This window comes from Agelaius phoeniceus, chromosome 20, assembly GCF_051311805.1.
Source record: "Agelaius phoeniceus isolate bAgePho1 chromosome 20, bAgePho1.hap1, whole genome shotgun sequence".
In the NCBI taxonomy this organism is placed as follows: Eukaryota; Metazoa; Chordata; class Aves; order Passeriformes; family Icteridae; genus Agelaius; species Agelaius phoeniceus.
In genome coordinates, this window is record NC_135284.1 from 945,140 (window position 1) to 963,283 (window position 18,144).

Sequence of the window (18,144 nt, forward strand, 5' to 3'; positions counted from 1 at the left end):
AGTCCTTATGTTTCCTGCACGTCCCCAAACTCTCTTCTGGGTAATTTGCATTTCAGCACTGCTCGGTTGTACTTTGCTCAGTTTGAGGGAGGGAAGGGCTGGGCGGTAGCATATGCTGATTTGCATATGCTAATTGTAACATGGATGCTTTGCTTCCTTCTGGCAACCAGACCAGGATATTTTTGGTGTAATATCCTGTTGGTTTAAGGTGAGAGGTAAATCAGAGCTTGTTCTGCTTGATTTACAGCTGGAATCTTGATTTGAGGTTTGGTGGTAAAGGTCTGAGATGCTTGGAGGGCATGATCAAAAATCAGGGAGCTGAAGGGTGGGACTTGAGTTGTTGCAGAAACTTGGGAAACAAAGTTGGTGGTTCACTAACAGGGAATAATAAAGGAAGGGAAGAAGCAGTGCAGGGCTCTGCTGGGTAGCAGCATGTGTCATTGATGCCTCAGCCTCCAGCAAACACTGCATCTGCAGCACTGCTGCAAGGGGTCAGATCCCACAGCTTTGGCTTGGTGAAAAGGTGCAAGTTCCCAGGTACCAGATCATGCTCAGTCATCTTCTGTGCTTTTTAACAAAATCAAGATGGGAGGGAAAAGGATTTTGGGAGGGGAGATGAATAAAGCCTCCCCTGAAAAAGTGTTCCCTGATTAGCTTTGAATTTGGGGGTTCCTTTCCAGAGCTCCTGGGGTGTCGGGGAGAGCTGGCAATTGCCACAGAATATAGCAGAAATGCACACAAAAATGGCAGAAAAGGCTGTGCATGTCACTGATAATTGCACTGTTACTCTCAACAAACTGGCTGCAGTGCTGGCTGGATTTACATTCAGGATCCTCAGAGCAGCGAAAAGGTTTTGTGTGCTCTGACTCACGAAGCTGATTTTAAAGAAAATGGGCATTTTTAAAATCCTATTTTCCTTCCATTTTCAACCTCCTTTGATGAAGACACTTGAAACACCTTTTTAACTCTACATTTTAAATGCTTTTTTATAGCCATGAAATACACCCATGTGTGGTTTTCAGGTCTTTTTAATTTTTAAAAGCCCTCCTTATTGCTGCTGCATAAGGAGAAATTTTTAGATTATGGGGAGAAGCAAATGTGACATTCTGTTCCATATTAAAAGTTAATTTAGGGCAGAACTGCAGACCAAAAAGTGTCTTTTCTTCTCCTATACCTCCTTGTAATGTAATTGACCCCTAATACCTGTGCAGGATCTGGCACTCAGACAGAGGGAACCAACTGCCCAGGGGCACGGTGTGAACACAGCAGGAGAAATTTGCCTGACTGGAATCAGACTCGTGATCTTTGAGGGTTTTAAAGCCTGTTACAGCATGTTTTTGTCTAAAGCAGAGCTCTGGTGGCAGGTCTGGGCAGCAGTGAGGTGATGCAGGTTCCCTGGGAGGGCACAGCAGGAAGGTGTCAGGTCCAGAGGGGAGAGCTGGGCTCCAGCCCAGATCCAGATTCCAAGTCTGGCCCTGGTGAGCCTTGATGAAGGGCAGAGCTCAGTGCCCAGAGTGAGCCCTGAGTTGATCTGTGTGCAGGAATACCTCAGTCCCGTGCTGGCTTTGGGCACACCAGATTATTAAAAGTGAGGAGTTAATTCAGATTGTGGTCCTGGAAACAAGGCTCTCCCCAGGACAGCTCCTGGCATGGCTGTGATTGATAAAAGCCTTTGATGCATTCTCCTCCTGAGAGAACAGGTTTGTGTAAGGGTCCAGGTGGGGCACAGCCCTGTAGAGGACAAAACACAACTTTGTGTGGAGCAGAAGCTCTCAGGCTGAGGCAGGCACAGCATCCTCCATCCCTGTGAGCCTGGGCATGGAGGGGCAGCGCGGGCACCTCCTGGCACTGCATCAGCTGGGTTTCCTCAGCACAGGTAGCAACGGGAGGGTTGCTGCTGAGGCTTAATTAGGCAGTTGTAATTTTCTATAAAATGCATCATAAAACCTATTCATGCCGTATATTGGCATGGCAGAGTTGCTCCAGGCTCGCTGGCTGTAGAATGCCCGCTTTAGGAAATTGCCTAAATCTGTATTTTCCTTGGAGCAGTGCTGGTCAGCCCCACAGGTTGTTAATAAATATTTTATAACCTTCTATGAAGGATTATGAAAATAATTTGAATATCTAAATGACTGGGTCTCCTTGGCCTAAGCAGAGCCCAGAAGCAGGCTCTTGTTCATGTCTCTGACCTCTCTTGGCATGCCATCAGATTGCCCAAAATTGGAGCCCCTACATAAGCACTGTCCTGTTCTTACTGCCTTTGAGTTTCTTTTGCCATTAAATCTGATTTTTTTTTTTTTTTAGCTCTAGTGGGTAAAATACATTTTTGTACTTTGACACCACTTAAAGTGAAGGATTTAAAAATACCTTACACACATTGATTTAGCACAAACTACTTAATCTGGGTTGAGGAACCTCTTTTCGCTATTTCACAGTCACAAGGGTGGGAGGAGAACCCGTTTCCACCTGCCTCAATCCTTGCAGCTTTTATCTGTCCCGTACAACAGAAAAGAAGGGGAAGAGAGAGAGAGGCTGACACAGCAGTCACCATAGCTGAGATAGTGGGCATCCATAGCACAGGTTTACTGCAATTTTTAATTTGTTTTTGTGAACCTTCACCAAGCAAATCCACACAAATGCCATTTCAGCCCTGAGGGGTGCCTGACCCTGCTGTGGCAGGGCAGGGCTGCCTGGAGCCCTGAAGCCCCAGAGCAGAGCAGAGGCAGGAGAGTCAGATGTGTGTCCCCAGGCTGGAGCACAGGCCTGGGAGGGAAGGAGGAGAACGTTTGGGGTGGGCACGCCAGGGTGGGAGCTCTGGCCCAACATGGGTGGGGGATCTGGCAGCCTGGCTCCTCTTCATACTGGGGTTACTCACAGCAGCAGCTTGGATGCTTGATGATATTTGTAGGCTTTTAGGGCTCTTCACTCTGCTAATTTGACATTATTGAAGTTCTATTTCCCCAACTGTGCTGTGGGCTAAAGCGAGAATGACAGCTTGCTTGTTATTTGCGTGTGCAATATTTATGTATGTAAATGACTGGTGTGTTTGCCTTTATCCCTCCATATAAATACAAGAGATGTATACAAATATAATGAGGAGGTACAGGAAGCTCATTTTGTTTAAGCAAAACGTGGAGCATTAAGCCATCATGCCCTGACACTTGTTCTGTGCTGGAAGACAAAAAGGGAAGCGTCTGGCTTTTGTTGGGAGACGTGGAAGTTGCTGCTGCTTTCCACGTTGGGTATTACGGCTTCAGCACGTCAGAATCATTGGGGGTTTTATTACTATTATTTTTCCTTTTGGTGAAGACTGAGAAAAGACAAAGACTAAAAATAAAACCCATAATTTTTGATACAACTGTGGAAACATGGTTAGAACTAACACAGCAGGTGGCTAAGGGACTCGATCGGCAGAAACCAGCAGTGCTTTCAGTGCAATCAAAGTTAAGTGCAGAAATTTAATTAAATGGTAGCAAGGCTGGCAGAAACTTTGTAAAGCAGCAGTGCATTGTCAAATCTAACAATTATTCCAAGGAACACAATCCACAGATGGCGTCTAATTGATAAATTAAGGTTCTGGTGCCTGATTCCACTTACACTTAAAGGTTCTCTTTTCTTAAACAAAACCTTAAAATTTTAAGGCTGCATCACTGTTCTGAAAACATAACAAGCTGGGCTGGGATTTTTGGCTTGAGAAACGCACGCTTTGTGTTAAAGGAGAAGGCGATTGGCTTCTATTTGCCTTGTCTGACTTCCATTCCAGGGAGGATGTGGGGTGTTGCTGGTAAGGTGCTTACCTGGAATCTCAGGTATTCAGACCTCCTGTAGCTGCTGGGGCAGGTAGTCACATAATCTCTCCCAGCTTTTACAGGCCTTTCCCCTTGCCTGTCTGCCCCTTGAAGCTGTCTGTGGATTCTTGGGCATCAGCAGCAGCAAATGCAAACCCTTCAGAGCTCCGTGCCCTGCCTGACAAGTCCTTTCCAGCGCTGGGCTGGTGGCCCTGAGGGAAGTGGCTCACATCTCATTGCTGGGGTCACATTGCACATCCTTTGGAAGGGCTTCTGGGCTGCTTTTCTGTTTCCCCCTCTCCCTGGTGTTGGTGTGAGGGGACCCAGAGTGTATCTGCCAGCTCCTGCAGCAGCCCAAGAGCAGCTCCAGGTGACATCCTGGGTGCCTGGAGAGTTTAGTAAAACAAACAAACAGGCTTTATTTTCCCTCCTTCTGAACTCCAGATATATCAGGGATATTTTGTCTCTGTGTGTTTTTGAGTTCCATGTGTAAATACTGTTCACTTCCCAGGGTTCAGCGTAGCACTTCAGAGAAGGGGCAGGAAAGATTGAATCCAGCTCTTCAAATACACTTGGCATGTTGTCCTCTAACGCTGGAGAGGGTCTTTTCCCCATAGCTAGTGGCACTTTCCCTCCCAGAGTAGTGTTTTGAACAAGGATGGGAGTTGAAAGGCCATGAGAGCACATAATAGCTGTGTGGAGTATGGAGATACACACACACCTGTGTGCACAATAAGTGTTTGTCCCTTGCTGAAAAAGGAAGAAAATTGTTTGCCTTGCAATTCAGTCTTTTCTTCTTTATTTAAGCAATTTTAGAAGATGGATGCAAAGGGAAATGATAGTTTCATTGTATTTGTTGTAAACCCAGGGCACAGATGCCCTAATTGCTCTTGTGAGTTTTTTTGTGTGTGTTTTTTTGGCATTGCCCATGTGGTAGTAAATTCTCCATTAGCTGGATTCCCTGTGATGGAGCTGAGGCCGTTCTGAGCGATGGAGCTGAATCAGTGCTTGTTATTTTTGGTTACTAACAGTGTACTTGAATTCAGGAACTCGCCTGCTCCCTTCCCCCTTGCTCCCCTCCTGTGCCTAAATATATCCCACCAGTCAATCAGCACTGGCAGGCATCAATGCTATGGCTGTCAGATCGAGTTAGCTCTGGAGAGCCAGAGCACTGGCTGGGGTTTTTGGGCTTGGAAATGTATTCAAATAGTGGCATTGTCATTTGACTTGCAAATAAGTGTAGTCTGGTAATGGGGCCCTTGTATGGAAAGAATGATGCAGCACTTCAGACAAATCTATGTCTTCTTCCCATGAAGCAGATTAGAAATAATACAATCCACACTGGTGTTTACGGCTGCACGCTCAGTGAACACAGACATTTCTGAATTTTCATTAATGGTGGATTTGTAGTTTTTAATGGAACAAAGAAAAAACACTGGAAATCAAAGAAATGCTAATGCCTTCCTGAGAAACTTAGACAACATTTGGTTTAGAGGGAAATCTGCTCTGGTTGGCATTTTCCCTCTTAATTCTTCTCCCCTTATCTGGGCTCGTTGGGTGGTTGGTTGCTGGAGAGCAGCACTTAAGTGAACAGATTATCTTTGCTGCTGCTCCTTCCCAAAGGAAGGGACTGGCCTTTGGTGACGGCATAGCCATTGCCACAGCAACCAGGCAGGATGTCACAGCTTCACAAGTGTGATTTTACATTCAGAGCAGCAGCAGGAGCAGATGGATATTGGAAACAAAGTCCCCAGCCCCTCCCAAAGCAGTAGCAGCCCTTCTCAGCAGGGCTCTCTGTGACTCCAGGGGTGGCTTCAGTGGAGCAGGGAGTGCTGGTGGCAGCACTGCCCTGGCAGTGTCACTGTGCCCCTTCCTGACTTTGGGACTCGTGGAGGGAGAATGAGCTCACTCAGGAGCTTGGGCTCAGCCCTAGCTTGGGTGTTGTTTCATTAACTTTGCAGGCAGTGTCACTGTGCCCCTTCTGACTTTGGGACTCGGGGAGAGAGAAAAAGCTCACTCAGGAGCTTGGGCTCAGCCCTAGCTTGGGTGTTGTTTCATTAACTTTGGTAGTGGCTTCATTCTCTTGATGCTGAGCCCAGCAGGAGGAGCAGGCCCAGCCTTGCTGTGGTAGTCAGACACGTTGGGAGCCTGGTGCACAGAAGTTGATTGTAACACCCACCCACCGTGTGGGCAGCAGCCTCGGGAACATATGCTCAGTCTGTTTTCCCAAAAAAGACAATATTGGAAACAGATGCAGGAAGGGGGGTTGCACTCAGTAAAATGTGAGGTCAGGGGCTCTGGTTTGAAGCCCAGGATCTTGTTGAGCATCCCAGCCGAGGGCTCTCGGGGGAGGCTGCAGAGTCACACAGCAGGCACAGGGGGTGCAGGAGAACCCCAGAATCACTGGCCCCGTGTCACAGTAGCCCTGTCCCTGCTCTGTGAGCCTGGTTGCTGTCCTGGTTCTGCAGTTGAGGTGCCTGGGTTGTGCCCAGGTGCCAGAGCCCTGCAGGTGCCAGGGGTGCCCTGGGTGTACCCAGGGCCAGCTGAAGCTGTGCCCTGAGCTGACTCCTGTGCTCCCTGCAAAGCCCCGAGCAGAGCCTCCTGCCAGGCTCTACTGAGCAAACTCCTTGGACTCCTGTGTGTTACAGCCACTTTGGTGCTGATCCGAGAAAGAAACAAAACTCGAGAGCCGTGGAGCTCAGGTGACTCGCCCAAACCTGGCCAGGTCTCCTCAGACACTCCTTATTCTGCTGAAAATTGTAGGCTCCGGTCTAGTGGGCTGAGGCACTCTGAAATTATGCTCAAGTTTAAAGTTTCAAAGGAGTTAGGTATCAAATTTGCACGGACTTGGATTTCACTAAGAGCAGAGTATCTATTTTTGTCTTGCAGCAGTAGGGTTGCAGACCAAGATCCCCTTGTATTTTTATTTTATTTGACTTTGAAAACACCAGCTGTGATCCTGTACACAGTTACTGGTATGAAGCACATGAAATTTTAATTAGCTTGGGTGAAGAGAAGGGAAGTTCTGGTAATTGATTTAATATATAAATGCCCCTCTGCTTTCTTTAGTTTATGTGCTGGAAAGATTGTATTAAAATTTTTCCTATAACAGGGGAGATTTAAATGCACTTTTAGAACTGTCTTGAAATCAAAAAGTGAAGTGCCTCCAAACTATTTAGATGAAAGGTACTATTGATATTTCACTATTTCAGATAAAAGTAGATGATATCATTATTATAATTTCTGTTATTTTTACTGTTAGTGTCTTAATGGAGCCAGTCAGTGAGCGCTGAAAAGTGAACAAAGGAGCATTGGTGCTTTATATCCAGACTGATCAGACTGTGCTGGTGTCACTGTGGTCGTGGGAGATCACAGGAATTTCCCTTGATGGGGCTCCCACCTTTGCTTTCTCCTGAGCTGCTGCCCACCTGTGTGCCTTTCCTTCCACCTCTGTCCCTGCACAGAATTTCTGGTTTTCTTCTCTGCGTTCTGCGCTTCTTAGGGAAGCAATAAGAGAGAAGATCCCTCTGAACTCTCCAGGTGGCTCTGTAAGAAACACAGTGACTCTGGTATTAATACCTGCTCGACCTGGGAGAGGCTCCTGGTGCTGGGAGTGATCTCGGTGCTCCCCCAGTATTTTACAGACACGCACTGAAAAGCCTCTTTATTCAGTTTGACTGTTGCTATTATGTGGCGAGGCATTCAATAAAAGTTGTGATTTATGAGATGTGTGTGGCCGTTGTTGTTTTTTGCTCTGTCATCTATCAGGGAGAGAAAAGCCAGGCCTGATAATTCTTGGCACTTGGTTTTTTCAGTTAAGAATGTCAGCTGTCAGGCTGTCAAGAGAAGTTATTTCTCTGGGTTTTTTTTTTTTAATAGGCAGAGATCCTGCTTCATACTGTGCTGGGTTGATAAGGGAGTGCTTTCTGTGCTGCTGAAAAGTGTGTCCCATGGTAAGGCCCTTGGTGTGTGCCCACTTAAACTTCAGTGCTTTGTGTTTTCAGTGTGTGACAGCACTTGATTGCTTAATATACAAATGCATTCACTTTCTTTTTTTGCAGCTTTTATGTGGTTTTTTTCCCCCTCCTCTCCCTTTCTCTCCTCCTGAATGGAATGGGGTTTTTTTCCCCTTCTCTGTGACTAGGTATTTAAAAAGTGCTCTTTCGCAAAATATGTGCACATTAGATAATCTGGTGTTGCATAAAAGCTCTTTCATATTTTGGGGGCCTCATGCATGCATAAAACAGGCCTAATTGAAGATAGAGGCTGTTTGTCACGAATGTGAAAATAAGGATAGGGGACAGAGGGGAAGAATTATGTTAAATACCAGGGTGATGTGTTTTTTTCTCTTTTCCTTATTAGTTATTTGCAAAAATGTATCAAAAAGTCATTTTGATGCAGTGCACAATAGTACCCAAAACTTGTGCTCTGCATCCTAAGTGCCTGGTTAGAGCACAGTTAGAAGCTGAAATCATTCCTCGATTAGTCCCTGGAGTCCTGTAGAAGTCTTTAACTCTCAGCATGTGGTCTGTGATTTAGCAGTGGATGAAGGATTGCTGAGCTGCAGCTGTGTGGAGAACCTCACATTTTCCAATCTGCAGCCTCTGCCCTTCCTCCTGCAGAGCACCCATCAGAGCCTCCCCAGAGCTGGCAGCAGCTTTGGGGCTCAGGAGAGGCAGGCTCTGCTGGGTGGGTGGCACATCCTGTCAGGAAGGGCCAGGGAAGGTCTCTGGTGGCCCTGCAGCTCTTGGGGACGGGGGCCTGGCTTGCAGCTGTCATGGTGTGGCTGCAGGTACGGCTGGTGGAGACCTTGTTTTGGTGAGTCAGTCTCCATGGAAAAGGCAAACATTTCCTCTGTGTAATTCAGGCTGCACAGCTCACTTACATGCTGTACATCACATTGAAGGTGTGAGGCTGGAGAGGTGGGATGAAAGGTTTGATTGTTAACCTCTGTGAGCTGCTCTGATGTACAGCACTGTGTGTGTGCCTTAGAGATGGTGCACAGCTCCTTACAAATGTTTTAGTCCTGTGTCTGTCTGTCCAAGGCAAGGCACAGGGCTTCTGCACTTAAATCAAAATTCCCACTGTAGTTCCAGGTCCTGCAGCTCCCAGGAGGAACAAAATCTCCAGATGGGCAGCAGTGGTGTGCAGTGAGGGTCAGGCTGGGCTGGGTTTGTTCTGCAGTGCCCCAGCTCCCCTGGCTCTGGCTGCCTGCAGCCCTGCTCCCAGCACAGCCTCAGGAGCTCAGCCCTGCAGCAAGCAGATGTTAACAGTGCTCACTCTCTTGGCTGGAGTCACTGCACAAGTGCCTGTTCATGGGAAGTTGTCCCAGCTTTTCATGTCCTGCCAGACCTGGAAATCCAGTCATCTCAGTCACTTGGCCTTTTTATGTGACATTTTTGGCAGTGTTGTAATGATCTAGGTACTTGAAAGTCTGTGAGTGTATTGAGCTGTGATAGGCTTTGATACTGGCAGGGTTCTTGTGCTGGGGAAGATGGGGAAGGAGTGAACATCCAGCCAAGTGTTTATTCTCACTAACATCATTATTATTAGAGACCTGTTGGTATTATAGATCAGGTAAGAATGAGTCTCTCCGTCGTAGCTGGAGTTGCTCTGTGAGCCAGCCCAGCACCTGGAGGGCACCTCTGAGCTGCTCCCTTGGACAGGGAGCTGTGGTGGGGCATCCTGAGGAGCAGCTGCTGGTGTTCACAGCTTGGTTGGTAGCACAGAGCTTGGCTGTGCCGGCTGGGGCTGGGCTGGGCTCCCAGCGTGTCCCTCAGGCTGCCATGGGCTTAGTTCCCTCCTGTCTGGGGGAGCCCCTGAGCTGCTGTGGGGAGCCCAAGCCCGTGGTGACAGTGCTGGTTGTCCTGGCACAGCTCCCTGTGGGGAAGGAGCACGGGAGGTGCCTGCTGAGGCGGGCAGGCAAACCTGAACCCATCCAGGTGCTGCTCAGAGCTGGTTCCCTTCCCCTGGCTGCTGTGTCCTGCCCCAAACACCAGGCACAACCACATCCCCCCTCACTGAACCTCCTGCCAAGTGCTTGGGGTTACAGTGTTAACAGCTTAAATAAATTCTTCCTGGAGATAACTGATTTATTAGGCTCCTACCCTTCTGAGGGCAGAGCCAGTCGCAATTAACAAACAAAGCAGCGTGGGGCAGTTATCACTGTGGGTAATAAATCTTTTGATGTTGGGTATGGCTGGCTGTGATGGGCTTGGAGAGCAGAACTCCAGACAGAGTGTGACTTCAGCATGGGCTGGTGGCAGGGACTGGCATGGCACAGGAACGGTGCTGTTTGTGTGCCCAGGTGTGTGCTGGAGGGGGGCCGTGGGCTGGTGTTGGGCAGCAGCACCTTTGTGGTGGTTTCACAGCGTGCCTGCCCTGCTCGTTCTCAGCAGGACATCCAGGGGCAGGAAGCAGGGATGTGTCGGATTTAGGGAGCAGCAGAAGGGCCCCTGTGGTGGTGAGCAGCTCCTCTTCCCATCCCTGCCTGGCTCTCAGTGCTGATGGCACGTGGCTGAGAAATGAGCCCTCCACGCTCTGGTGGGGAGATGCTGTTGCTCCCTGGTGGCATCTCTGTTTGAATAAACAATTGCTCCCAGACCTGTGGCGTGGTTTCCAGCGCTGGGGAGAGATTTCTTGCTGGGTTTGTAAAAATGATCTAAATGGATGCGACACTGTGGCCATAAAACATCTGTAACATTACACATTTAGTTATGTTACTGGAGACTTGAGTTCATTTTGATGGGCAGTATTTTATCTGCTACTTTTCCCCTTCTGAAAGCAAAGCTTTCTGTAGAGGAGGATTTATAGAAATATATTTCTAGTACAAAAAAAGTCATGCACATTAAGATGTTGGAGTAAAGGAGAAATAATGTCTTTTTTTGGAGACCTTGGCTGATTTATCTCTTGCTTGGTAGTTTGATATGGCCTTCCTAGCTAGGAACAATATTTTTTTATTCTTTCTTTAATAACAATAATGTCAGTAACAATGTCTTGTGCTATTCCAGCATCTTCAAATCAGACTTTCAGCGGGTTAGGCATTTAATGAGTGAAACCTCACAGGCTCCATTGAGCTGTGGGGATATATTTCTGTTCTTTTTGTGGAAATCAAGGCACATAGCACTCGATTGTGCAACGCACTCGACCTAATGAGGCTTCCCCAAACGCTGTGAGTTCAAATGTGTGCTTAGATGCTGAGCCCTGCAGTCTCCAGCTGAGCTTCTCCCAAGACTCTTTGATAGTCAGTGCTGTGCAGGCTGAAATGGCTTGCCCTGTGGTCACTGAGTGAGTAAACATCACACAGGGAGACAAGCTCTTGGAGCTGTGAGATGCTGCCTTCCTTTGGAAAAAGGATGGATGTTTTCTCTTGCCTTGCTTCCCCTCTTGGTTTGTGGTGCAGCTCCTCAAGGGCCCTTTTATTCCCAGTCAAGGGTTATTTGATCTGCTTTGGAGTGACAAGGATGTTGGTTTAATAAAAGCTGGTGGGCTCCCTCCCTGGCGAGGGGAGCATCTCCCCTTGGTGAGCTGGAGGTGGGAGTGCTGCAGTTCCTGTATTTCACCAGCCCATTTGTGTGTGAGGGGCAAAGGATAAAAGCTAACACAGCATTTCATAAAGCTGTGCAAGTATTTCAGCAGCAGTAATAGGCGAATCTGGGCATTTTGCAAGATTTCAGTGGTCTCGCCTCAGAGGGAAAGCTCAGCCTTGTGCAGAGCCTTGCAGCTCCTTGGGCTTGGCTCAGCAGCTGAACTCAAACCTGCTCATCAGTTACTGATTGCCATGTGCAGCTAGAGTATGTAGATGAAATTAATCAAGGCTAAGGGTTAAAGTTTCCATTTGTTCTTTTCAGAGAAATCATCTGGAGTGTGTTGGGAAGGAGGTAAATTGCTTCACACATTTCTTATTCCTTCCTGTGAATTTTTCTTGTTTTAGCAGATTATCTAGAATCTTAACAGAGAGCTCCCATCACTGATTTTAGAGGGTTATCATGAAAAATTAGTTGATACTAACTTAGAAGCATTTAAATTATGTCATGCTCTCTGCACTGTAGAGGCAATAAATTTCTTTGGACTGGCCTCAGTGTTTGGAGCTGGAAGAATTTACAAACTCTGGCAGAATCCTTTTCCTCTCCAGTTGAGGCTGGGTTCTAGTTGGGTTTTGTTGAGCACTGGGTTACAGGGCTTGTCCTGAGCCTCCCAGGAGCCTTTGTCCCTGACCCTGGGGCAGGCTGGGGCTGTCAGCCTGTGTGTCCTGGCCCAGCTTCCTGCTCCTCTGCACAGCAGAGTGCCTCTCACTGCTGTCCTGCACACCCTCCTGGGCTGGGAGAGCAGGGACAGCCTGGGGCCTTCTCCTTCCATTGATCCAGGAGGAAAAATCAGGGCTTGGGCTGTGCTTTGGGAAGGTGAGGAGTTGGTTCCCCACTTCAGTCCATCCTGCTTCCCCTTTGAGCTGTGCTGCAGATCGACCTTGAACGTGCCCTTGGGGACATTGTCCTCCAGCAGGCCATTGAACTGTGGCAGCCAAAGGTGTTCTGGGTGTATTTTGGCACAGGACATTTCCTTTAGGAAGGTGCTGTAACAGGTGAGAAACTGGTGCAGTGGGAATGGTCAGTTAATCTGTGCTCCCACTGAGTGCTGCTGGCAGGGCTTCCAGAGGAGGTTCCTGGGCAGAATGCATCTCCCCTTCCTTCCCCTCCCTCCCTCTCTGCCTGCACAAGGTGAAGTTTTGCCAGTAGCCTGTAGATTGAGGACCAGAGGCTTAATTGCTTCCCACTGGGGCCTTTGTCCCTCATTACTTGGGCATTGCACAAATCCCCCTCCCAGTCACGTTGGGCAGTGCTCTCCATTTGTGGCCCCGAGATGTATTAATTTAAAAATAATTATCTTCATTTAAAGTTATTAATGCAGTTTTTAAGCACTGCTGAACAGTAATCAGGCAGGCAGGTTGGATGAGTTGTCTGCACTCAGTGAATATTTAGAGTTACCTTCCTACCATGCCATGCAGGAGGAGCTGAAGCAACCAGGGGGATTTAAATAGGTTTGCTTTGCTCCCTGTTCTTGCCTGTGCTTCTGTAACCTGTAAAAGAGTTAACTGGAGCACAGGAGGTGGGAGCAGCCCTCAGGGATGTGATATAACTGGTTATAGCAAGGCTGTGGGGCCAGGAGCTATTCCTGGGCTCTGGAGGGGGGAGCCCTGGCTCTGGTGAATTTTACTGTATCTTTTGATATGAAGCTTGCAGGCAGATTTTGCTCAGAAGACCTGCTGAGCTCTCCCAGCTGGGGCTGATTTCAGGCTTGGCTCTCCCATGCAGGGAGCTCTGTGTGGTGGTGGTGGTGGTGCAGGTGAAGGTGTGCTGTGCCTGGGGGTGTATGGGACACCAAGGCTGGACAGCAAACCCTTCCTGTGGGAACAGCCCCTTCCTGGGGCTGCTGTGCCCGTGGCACAGGCTGCCATCACCTGACTGTACCTGCAGGAGGTGAGCGAGGGGCTGGGACTTCACCCTGGGAGCTCAGCCCAGCAGCAGCTGGGAAGATGGACCAGGAAGGGCTTTGCTTGGCCCCTGGCCAGGTTCGCTCGTGAAACTCCAAGGATGGTTTTGGCAATTGCTGCCAGTTCAGTCTGTCTCGGAAAAATCAGTTTGTGTGTTCTGCCTCCTGCTGATACCACAGCCACCAGGGAGGGAAATGCACCAAAACCCTCCCAGCAGGAACAGCAGAGCCCAAGGCAGCCAAACTCCAGGAATATGGCAGGGACCAGGTTTGGGCTGTGAATGAGTTGGGAGAACACAACCCATGTGTGCTTTCCCAGAAATGAGAGGAGCTGATTTACCCCCTGGGACTGTGTTTGGATTAAAGGGCTCTTTCATTCCCTCGTCCCTTCCGTAGCCTGAGCAGTTCTCACAGGATGACAGGAGCTTACACGGGGTCAGGCACAAGGTATTTGCTCTGTTTAAGTCTTGCTGAAATCCTATTTTGAATCCTGGAGCGTGCTGGATGTGGCACCTAAAGCCAGCTGCTCTGAGGGATTGCTCTCCCTGCTCCAGTGCAGCACAGAGCCCAGCTCAGCTCCTCCATCTCTGTGCAGCAACACCTGGAGCAGGATGGTTCTGGCTGTTCCCTGTGAGCACACACAGCTTGGCAGCTTTCACTAAACGCTGCCTTTCTCCTCCTGTCTTTGCATCACATTTCAGTTGAGTTTTTAATAGCTTTTTGGAACTTCCTAGGGGGATCCCAGAGGCAAAAAACTAAAAAAAAAAACCTGGAGTATTCTTACGGTGTGTGCGCTGCCAAAGCAGCCTGGCAGTTCTGTTAACAAGATCACTTCCCCTGTTACATGAATTATTGTTGTTTTTAATTAGAAGTAATGCTGTAGTTTGAATGTACAGCACAATGGGGTATAAAATGCAGTTCAGCACAGATACCAAAGCTGGTTTTTCCAATTAGAAACCTATTTAGAAGGTGGATCCGCTAGAAATGATGGAATGCCAAACTGCAGATGAGGTGAACAGGCTGGGACACACGTGCACCCCTGCCCAGGCTGTTGTAGGAGAGAGAGGAGAGTGCACTGGAAAACAGTTACATATGCATAATTAGCTTAATCTGAAATTAATGCTAATTTCAGAAATTTGTGATGCAGGTTCACTATTAGTACTCTAGTCCACTTCCACTACACTGAGAAGTTGAGGATGCAAAGCCTCAAAGTGGTGAATTCCACACTGGAGTGGGCCAGAACTGGGTTCAGCGCAGGTTCCCAGGGTGTTCCTCAAGCCCCATGTGCTGGGTGTGCGTCTCTGTGTCCTGCTTTGGGATTTTACATGGATTTTACTTCCCAGCATGGCCTGCCAGTGGCACACTGGGGCTCCAGTCTGTGCCAGCTGGGTGTCAGCACTCATCCTTTCCACCCTCAGCATCCTGAGCCAGGAGCTCTGCACTAGAACTGGAGGCAGGGGACAGCTGAAAGGCTGTGTAAAGAGTGGTTGGGAAATGGTACTGAAAGCCATTGCCCTGAAGTTAAATATGTAACTTCTTCTTTGTTGGATGTAGACAGGGCCTTGACTCATCTAGAAGGAATGGTGGATACTTACTGCTTGAGATTTTGGAATTCTGGGAATCCTGCAAAATATTTCATGAGCTTAAAATCCTCTTCTTTCATTTTTACTAGTCAGGATAATAAGAGAGTTTTGGTGGGGAAGGAAGAACCACAGAAGGTGATGAGCAGCGTCACTGTGTGAGCGTGAGGGACGTTCAGGGGTTTGGAGCTGGAGCCCCCAGCTCTGTAAAACCTCATTTCTTCATTTCATTGGCCAGGCTGGGTGTAGCTCACGTTTGTATTGACACGTTTGAGTGGGACCAGACTTTTGTTCCCAGAGGCTGCATCTTCAGCCTGTTGTTTGGAGGAGATTTACCTGATACGGCCCAAACTGATCTAATTACAGCCACAACCTTGCACCAAAAGGCATAAACTGAGCAGACTCGCCTGGCTAAAGCAGGGAAGGCTTCCTTCCTGCTCCTGCACCTCCTGAAGTGTTTGCTCAGTTTCAGAGCACAAAGGCAATTCTATTTTTCAAAAGCCAAGCCAGTAAAGAGAATGTAACCTTGAATGCCTCCTGGCAGGAGGAGTCACATGTGTTTTGATTAACTCAGCACCAGCACCGTACACAAACAGAGCAGTTCTGTGATGCTCACAATTAAAGGGGCTCACACCAGCTCAGCTCTGCCTCTCCTCGAGTCCTTCTGCAGCGAGAGAGAGACACCTTCAGTACACAGACCCTGCAAACCCTCTGGGAGCCACGGTGTGCAGAGCCTGCAGCAGCCAGGGTGGATATATTACCCTGCACATGAAATCCAAAGACATGGAGCTGCAAGTATTGTGGTTTCAGAGTGACCCAGACCTCTTGGGGTTGTTAATAAAACATGGGCTTGTGATTGATTCACACAAATTGCTTCCTATTAGCCAAAGCCCACTGTTGTAGCCAGGAGAGGGCAGGTGGGGCTGCTGGCACAGGGTCCAAACCCACCAGGGCTCCCGTGACACCATTGCTTTGGGGTGTCCCTGTTGTGAGCAACCCCCAGAAAGCAGATTGTGAATTTACCCACAGGAGAAGGCAGAGATCCTCAGTGACTTTGACTGGAGGAATTCAGAGTGGCAGGGTGTGCCCAGGTGTGCAGGCCGTGTGTCCAGTGCCCTGCTCTGCTCCTGGAGCCACCTGCTCTGCATTTTCCCTGGGGAAGCCTGGCCCTGTCCCATCTGTGTGGCTGCTGAGCGAGGATGTGTGGTTGGAGCAGGGCTCAGGGGCTGTTTCCAGCTGCTCCCAGTGCCACACAGCTCCTGATGCTGCACAGTGGTGGCTGCCAGGTGTGGGGAGCAGCTCACCTGGCCGAGGGGCAGGGAGGGAAAGGGCCAGGGCAGCTCCTGTGCAGGGGCTGTGAGCCCCAGAGATAATGATAACACTAGAAATGAGCCTGGCTGGCCAGCGTGGCTCTGTGCTGAGGGCTGTCCCTTCAGCTCAGGGGGAGCAGCCTGCTCCTGCTCCCACCTGCTGCTCCTGCTCCCACCTGCTGCTCCTGGTCCCTGCTGCTCCTGCTGCTCCTGGTCCCACCTGCCCGTGTCCCACCTGCTCCATATCCCTATGCCCATGGTCCCACCTGCCTGTGTTCCATGTCCCACCTCCCCACCTGCCCATGTCCCACCCACTCCATGTCCCTCCAGGTCCCACCTGCTCCATGTCCCTGTGTCCATGTCCCACCTGCCCGTGTCCCTCCATGTCCCTGTGTCCATGTCCCACCTCTCCATGTCCCACCTGCCCATGTCCCTGTGTCCGTGTCCCACCTGTCCATGTCCCACCTGCCCCTGTCCCACCTGTCCACGTCCCACCTCCGCCCTGCCCAGGCTCCTTACCTGGGCCAGGTGAGGCCGTGCTGCCTCTGCCACAGGTGGGAGGGAGGCAGCAGACCCTGCTGTAGAGGCACATCAGGGTGTGCATTTTCTGTTCTGGTGCTGGGGGGAAGGTGGGAACAAAGCAATTGAAGAGTCTCTTCAGGGAAATGTGGATTGTAAAAGCAGACTTAATTTTGTGCTTCGCTTTGGTACCAAAGAGCTGATTTCTGAAACCATTTCCCAGCTCGCAACGCATCTCTAGGCATTAAAATGTTGTGAATTTGCTTGTCATTACCAATATTTTCTTTGACTGAAGCTATTGAAACAAAGTGGTCGTTTTTTTTTTCCCTATAACCTTCAATCTTCGAAAAGCAGTAGCTCTCTTTTTCTTTCTTTCTTGGTCAAATATAAAAATGATGATAATTTCAAATACTGCTTTAGAATAATTGCTTTCCTCCCTCTTTTGTATGACAACAGAAGCTTGGCCTGATCTTAAATCAGATGCTGGCAGGCAGAGGGCTCTTGACAGCCCTGCAAAATCCTTTAGTTACAAGTCGGCTTTAGCCAGTTCTTTATTTGTAAATGACAATTTTCTACAGAAAAATATATGCTTGGGCTTCAATTTTGGAGCCCTAGATTGCAGCCAGGAAAAAAATAATTGAATTTTTACACTTTTTTTTTTTTTCCTCCTCTCTTTTTCTTCCTAACTTAAAAAAAAAACCCAAACAGAAAAAGTGAGGCTGTGTGTAAGGTGTGATTGGGACTGATCTGACCTGGGGATGGTGATTCCATGGGCCTGGGCTGTGGGCACAGACAGGTTCCTGGAGGGGATGGTGATTCCATGGGCACAGGCTGTGGTGGCTGGAGGATGCTGCCTTGGCAGTCTGGCTGTCTTTCATCATTTGATTACTTTAAAAGTAACTGTGCAAGTTCCTGTTAAACTGACCCGTGGAAACTTAATAACACATCACTTGGATTTGATGCAATTGTCTCTCCCTTCCAAGGAGCATTCAGCCTGTCTGTAGGAAAAGGAGGGGCAAAGGCACCTCTGCTTTGAGACAGTGGCTATGAAGATACAATGCTTGGACTCCTTTTTCACTTTTATTTGCATTGAGAAGCACAATAAAAATCATTTATTAAAAAAAAATATCCGGGGGCTAGAGTTGTTATTGAGAGCCTTTACTCAGCCATCTCTCAAATAAAAACAAAACAAGACAGAGAAAGAAGTATCTAATCAAATCGAATTGAAATTGCTTTTGTAAAGAAGTATTCTCATTATCTGGGTTAGGGATGGGATCTGAAGAATATTTCTTTTTTCCACATATTGTTTGAAATAATCTGGTTAAACCATATGCTTGTCTTGTAATTTCTTACAGATGGTCACAAGAACAAAGAAAATATTTGTAGGTGGATTATCGGCTAATACAGTAGTGGAAGACGTGAAGCAATACTTTGAACAGTTTGGCAAGGTAAGTTCTG

The 18,144-nt window shown here is 48.4% G+C and overlaps 1 protein-coding gene across 11 annotated transcripts in view; it reads left to right on the forward strand.

The window, feature by feature from the left end:
- Nucleotides 1-18,144, forward strand: part of MSI2 (musashi RNA binding protein 2) — a 200,867-nt gene that overhangs the window by 53,138 nt on the left and 129,585 nt on the right. For all 11 annotated transcript variants that reach the window (XR_013184893.1, XR_013184894.1, XM_077188823.1 and 8 more), the window contains one exon: nt 18,042-18,134. Coding sequence is in view for 9 of the 11 variants with exons in the window: in XM_077188823.1 (XP_077044938.1) it covers nt 18,042-18,134 (93 nt within the window). In the remaining 2 variants the exon portion in view is untranslated. The remainder of the gene's footprint in view (nt 1-18,041; nt 18,135-18,144) is intronic.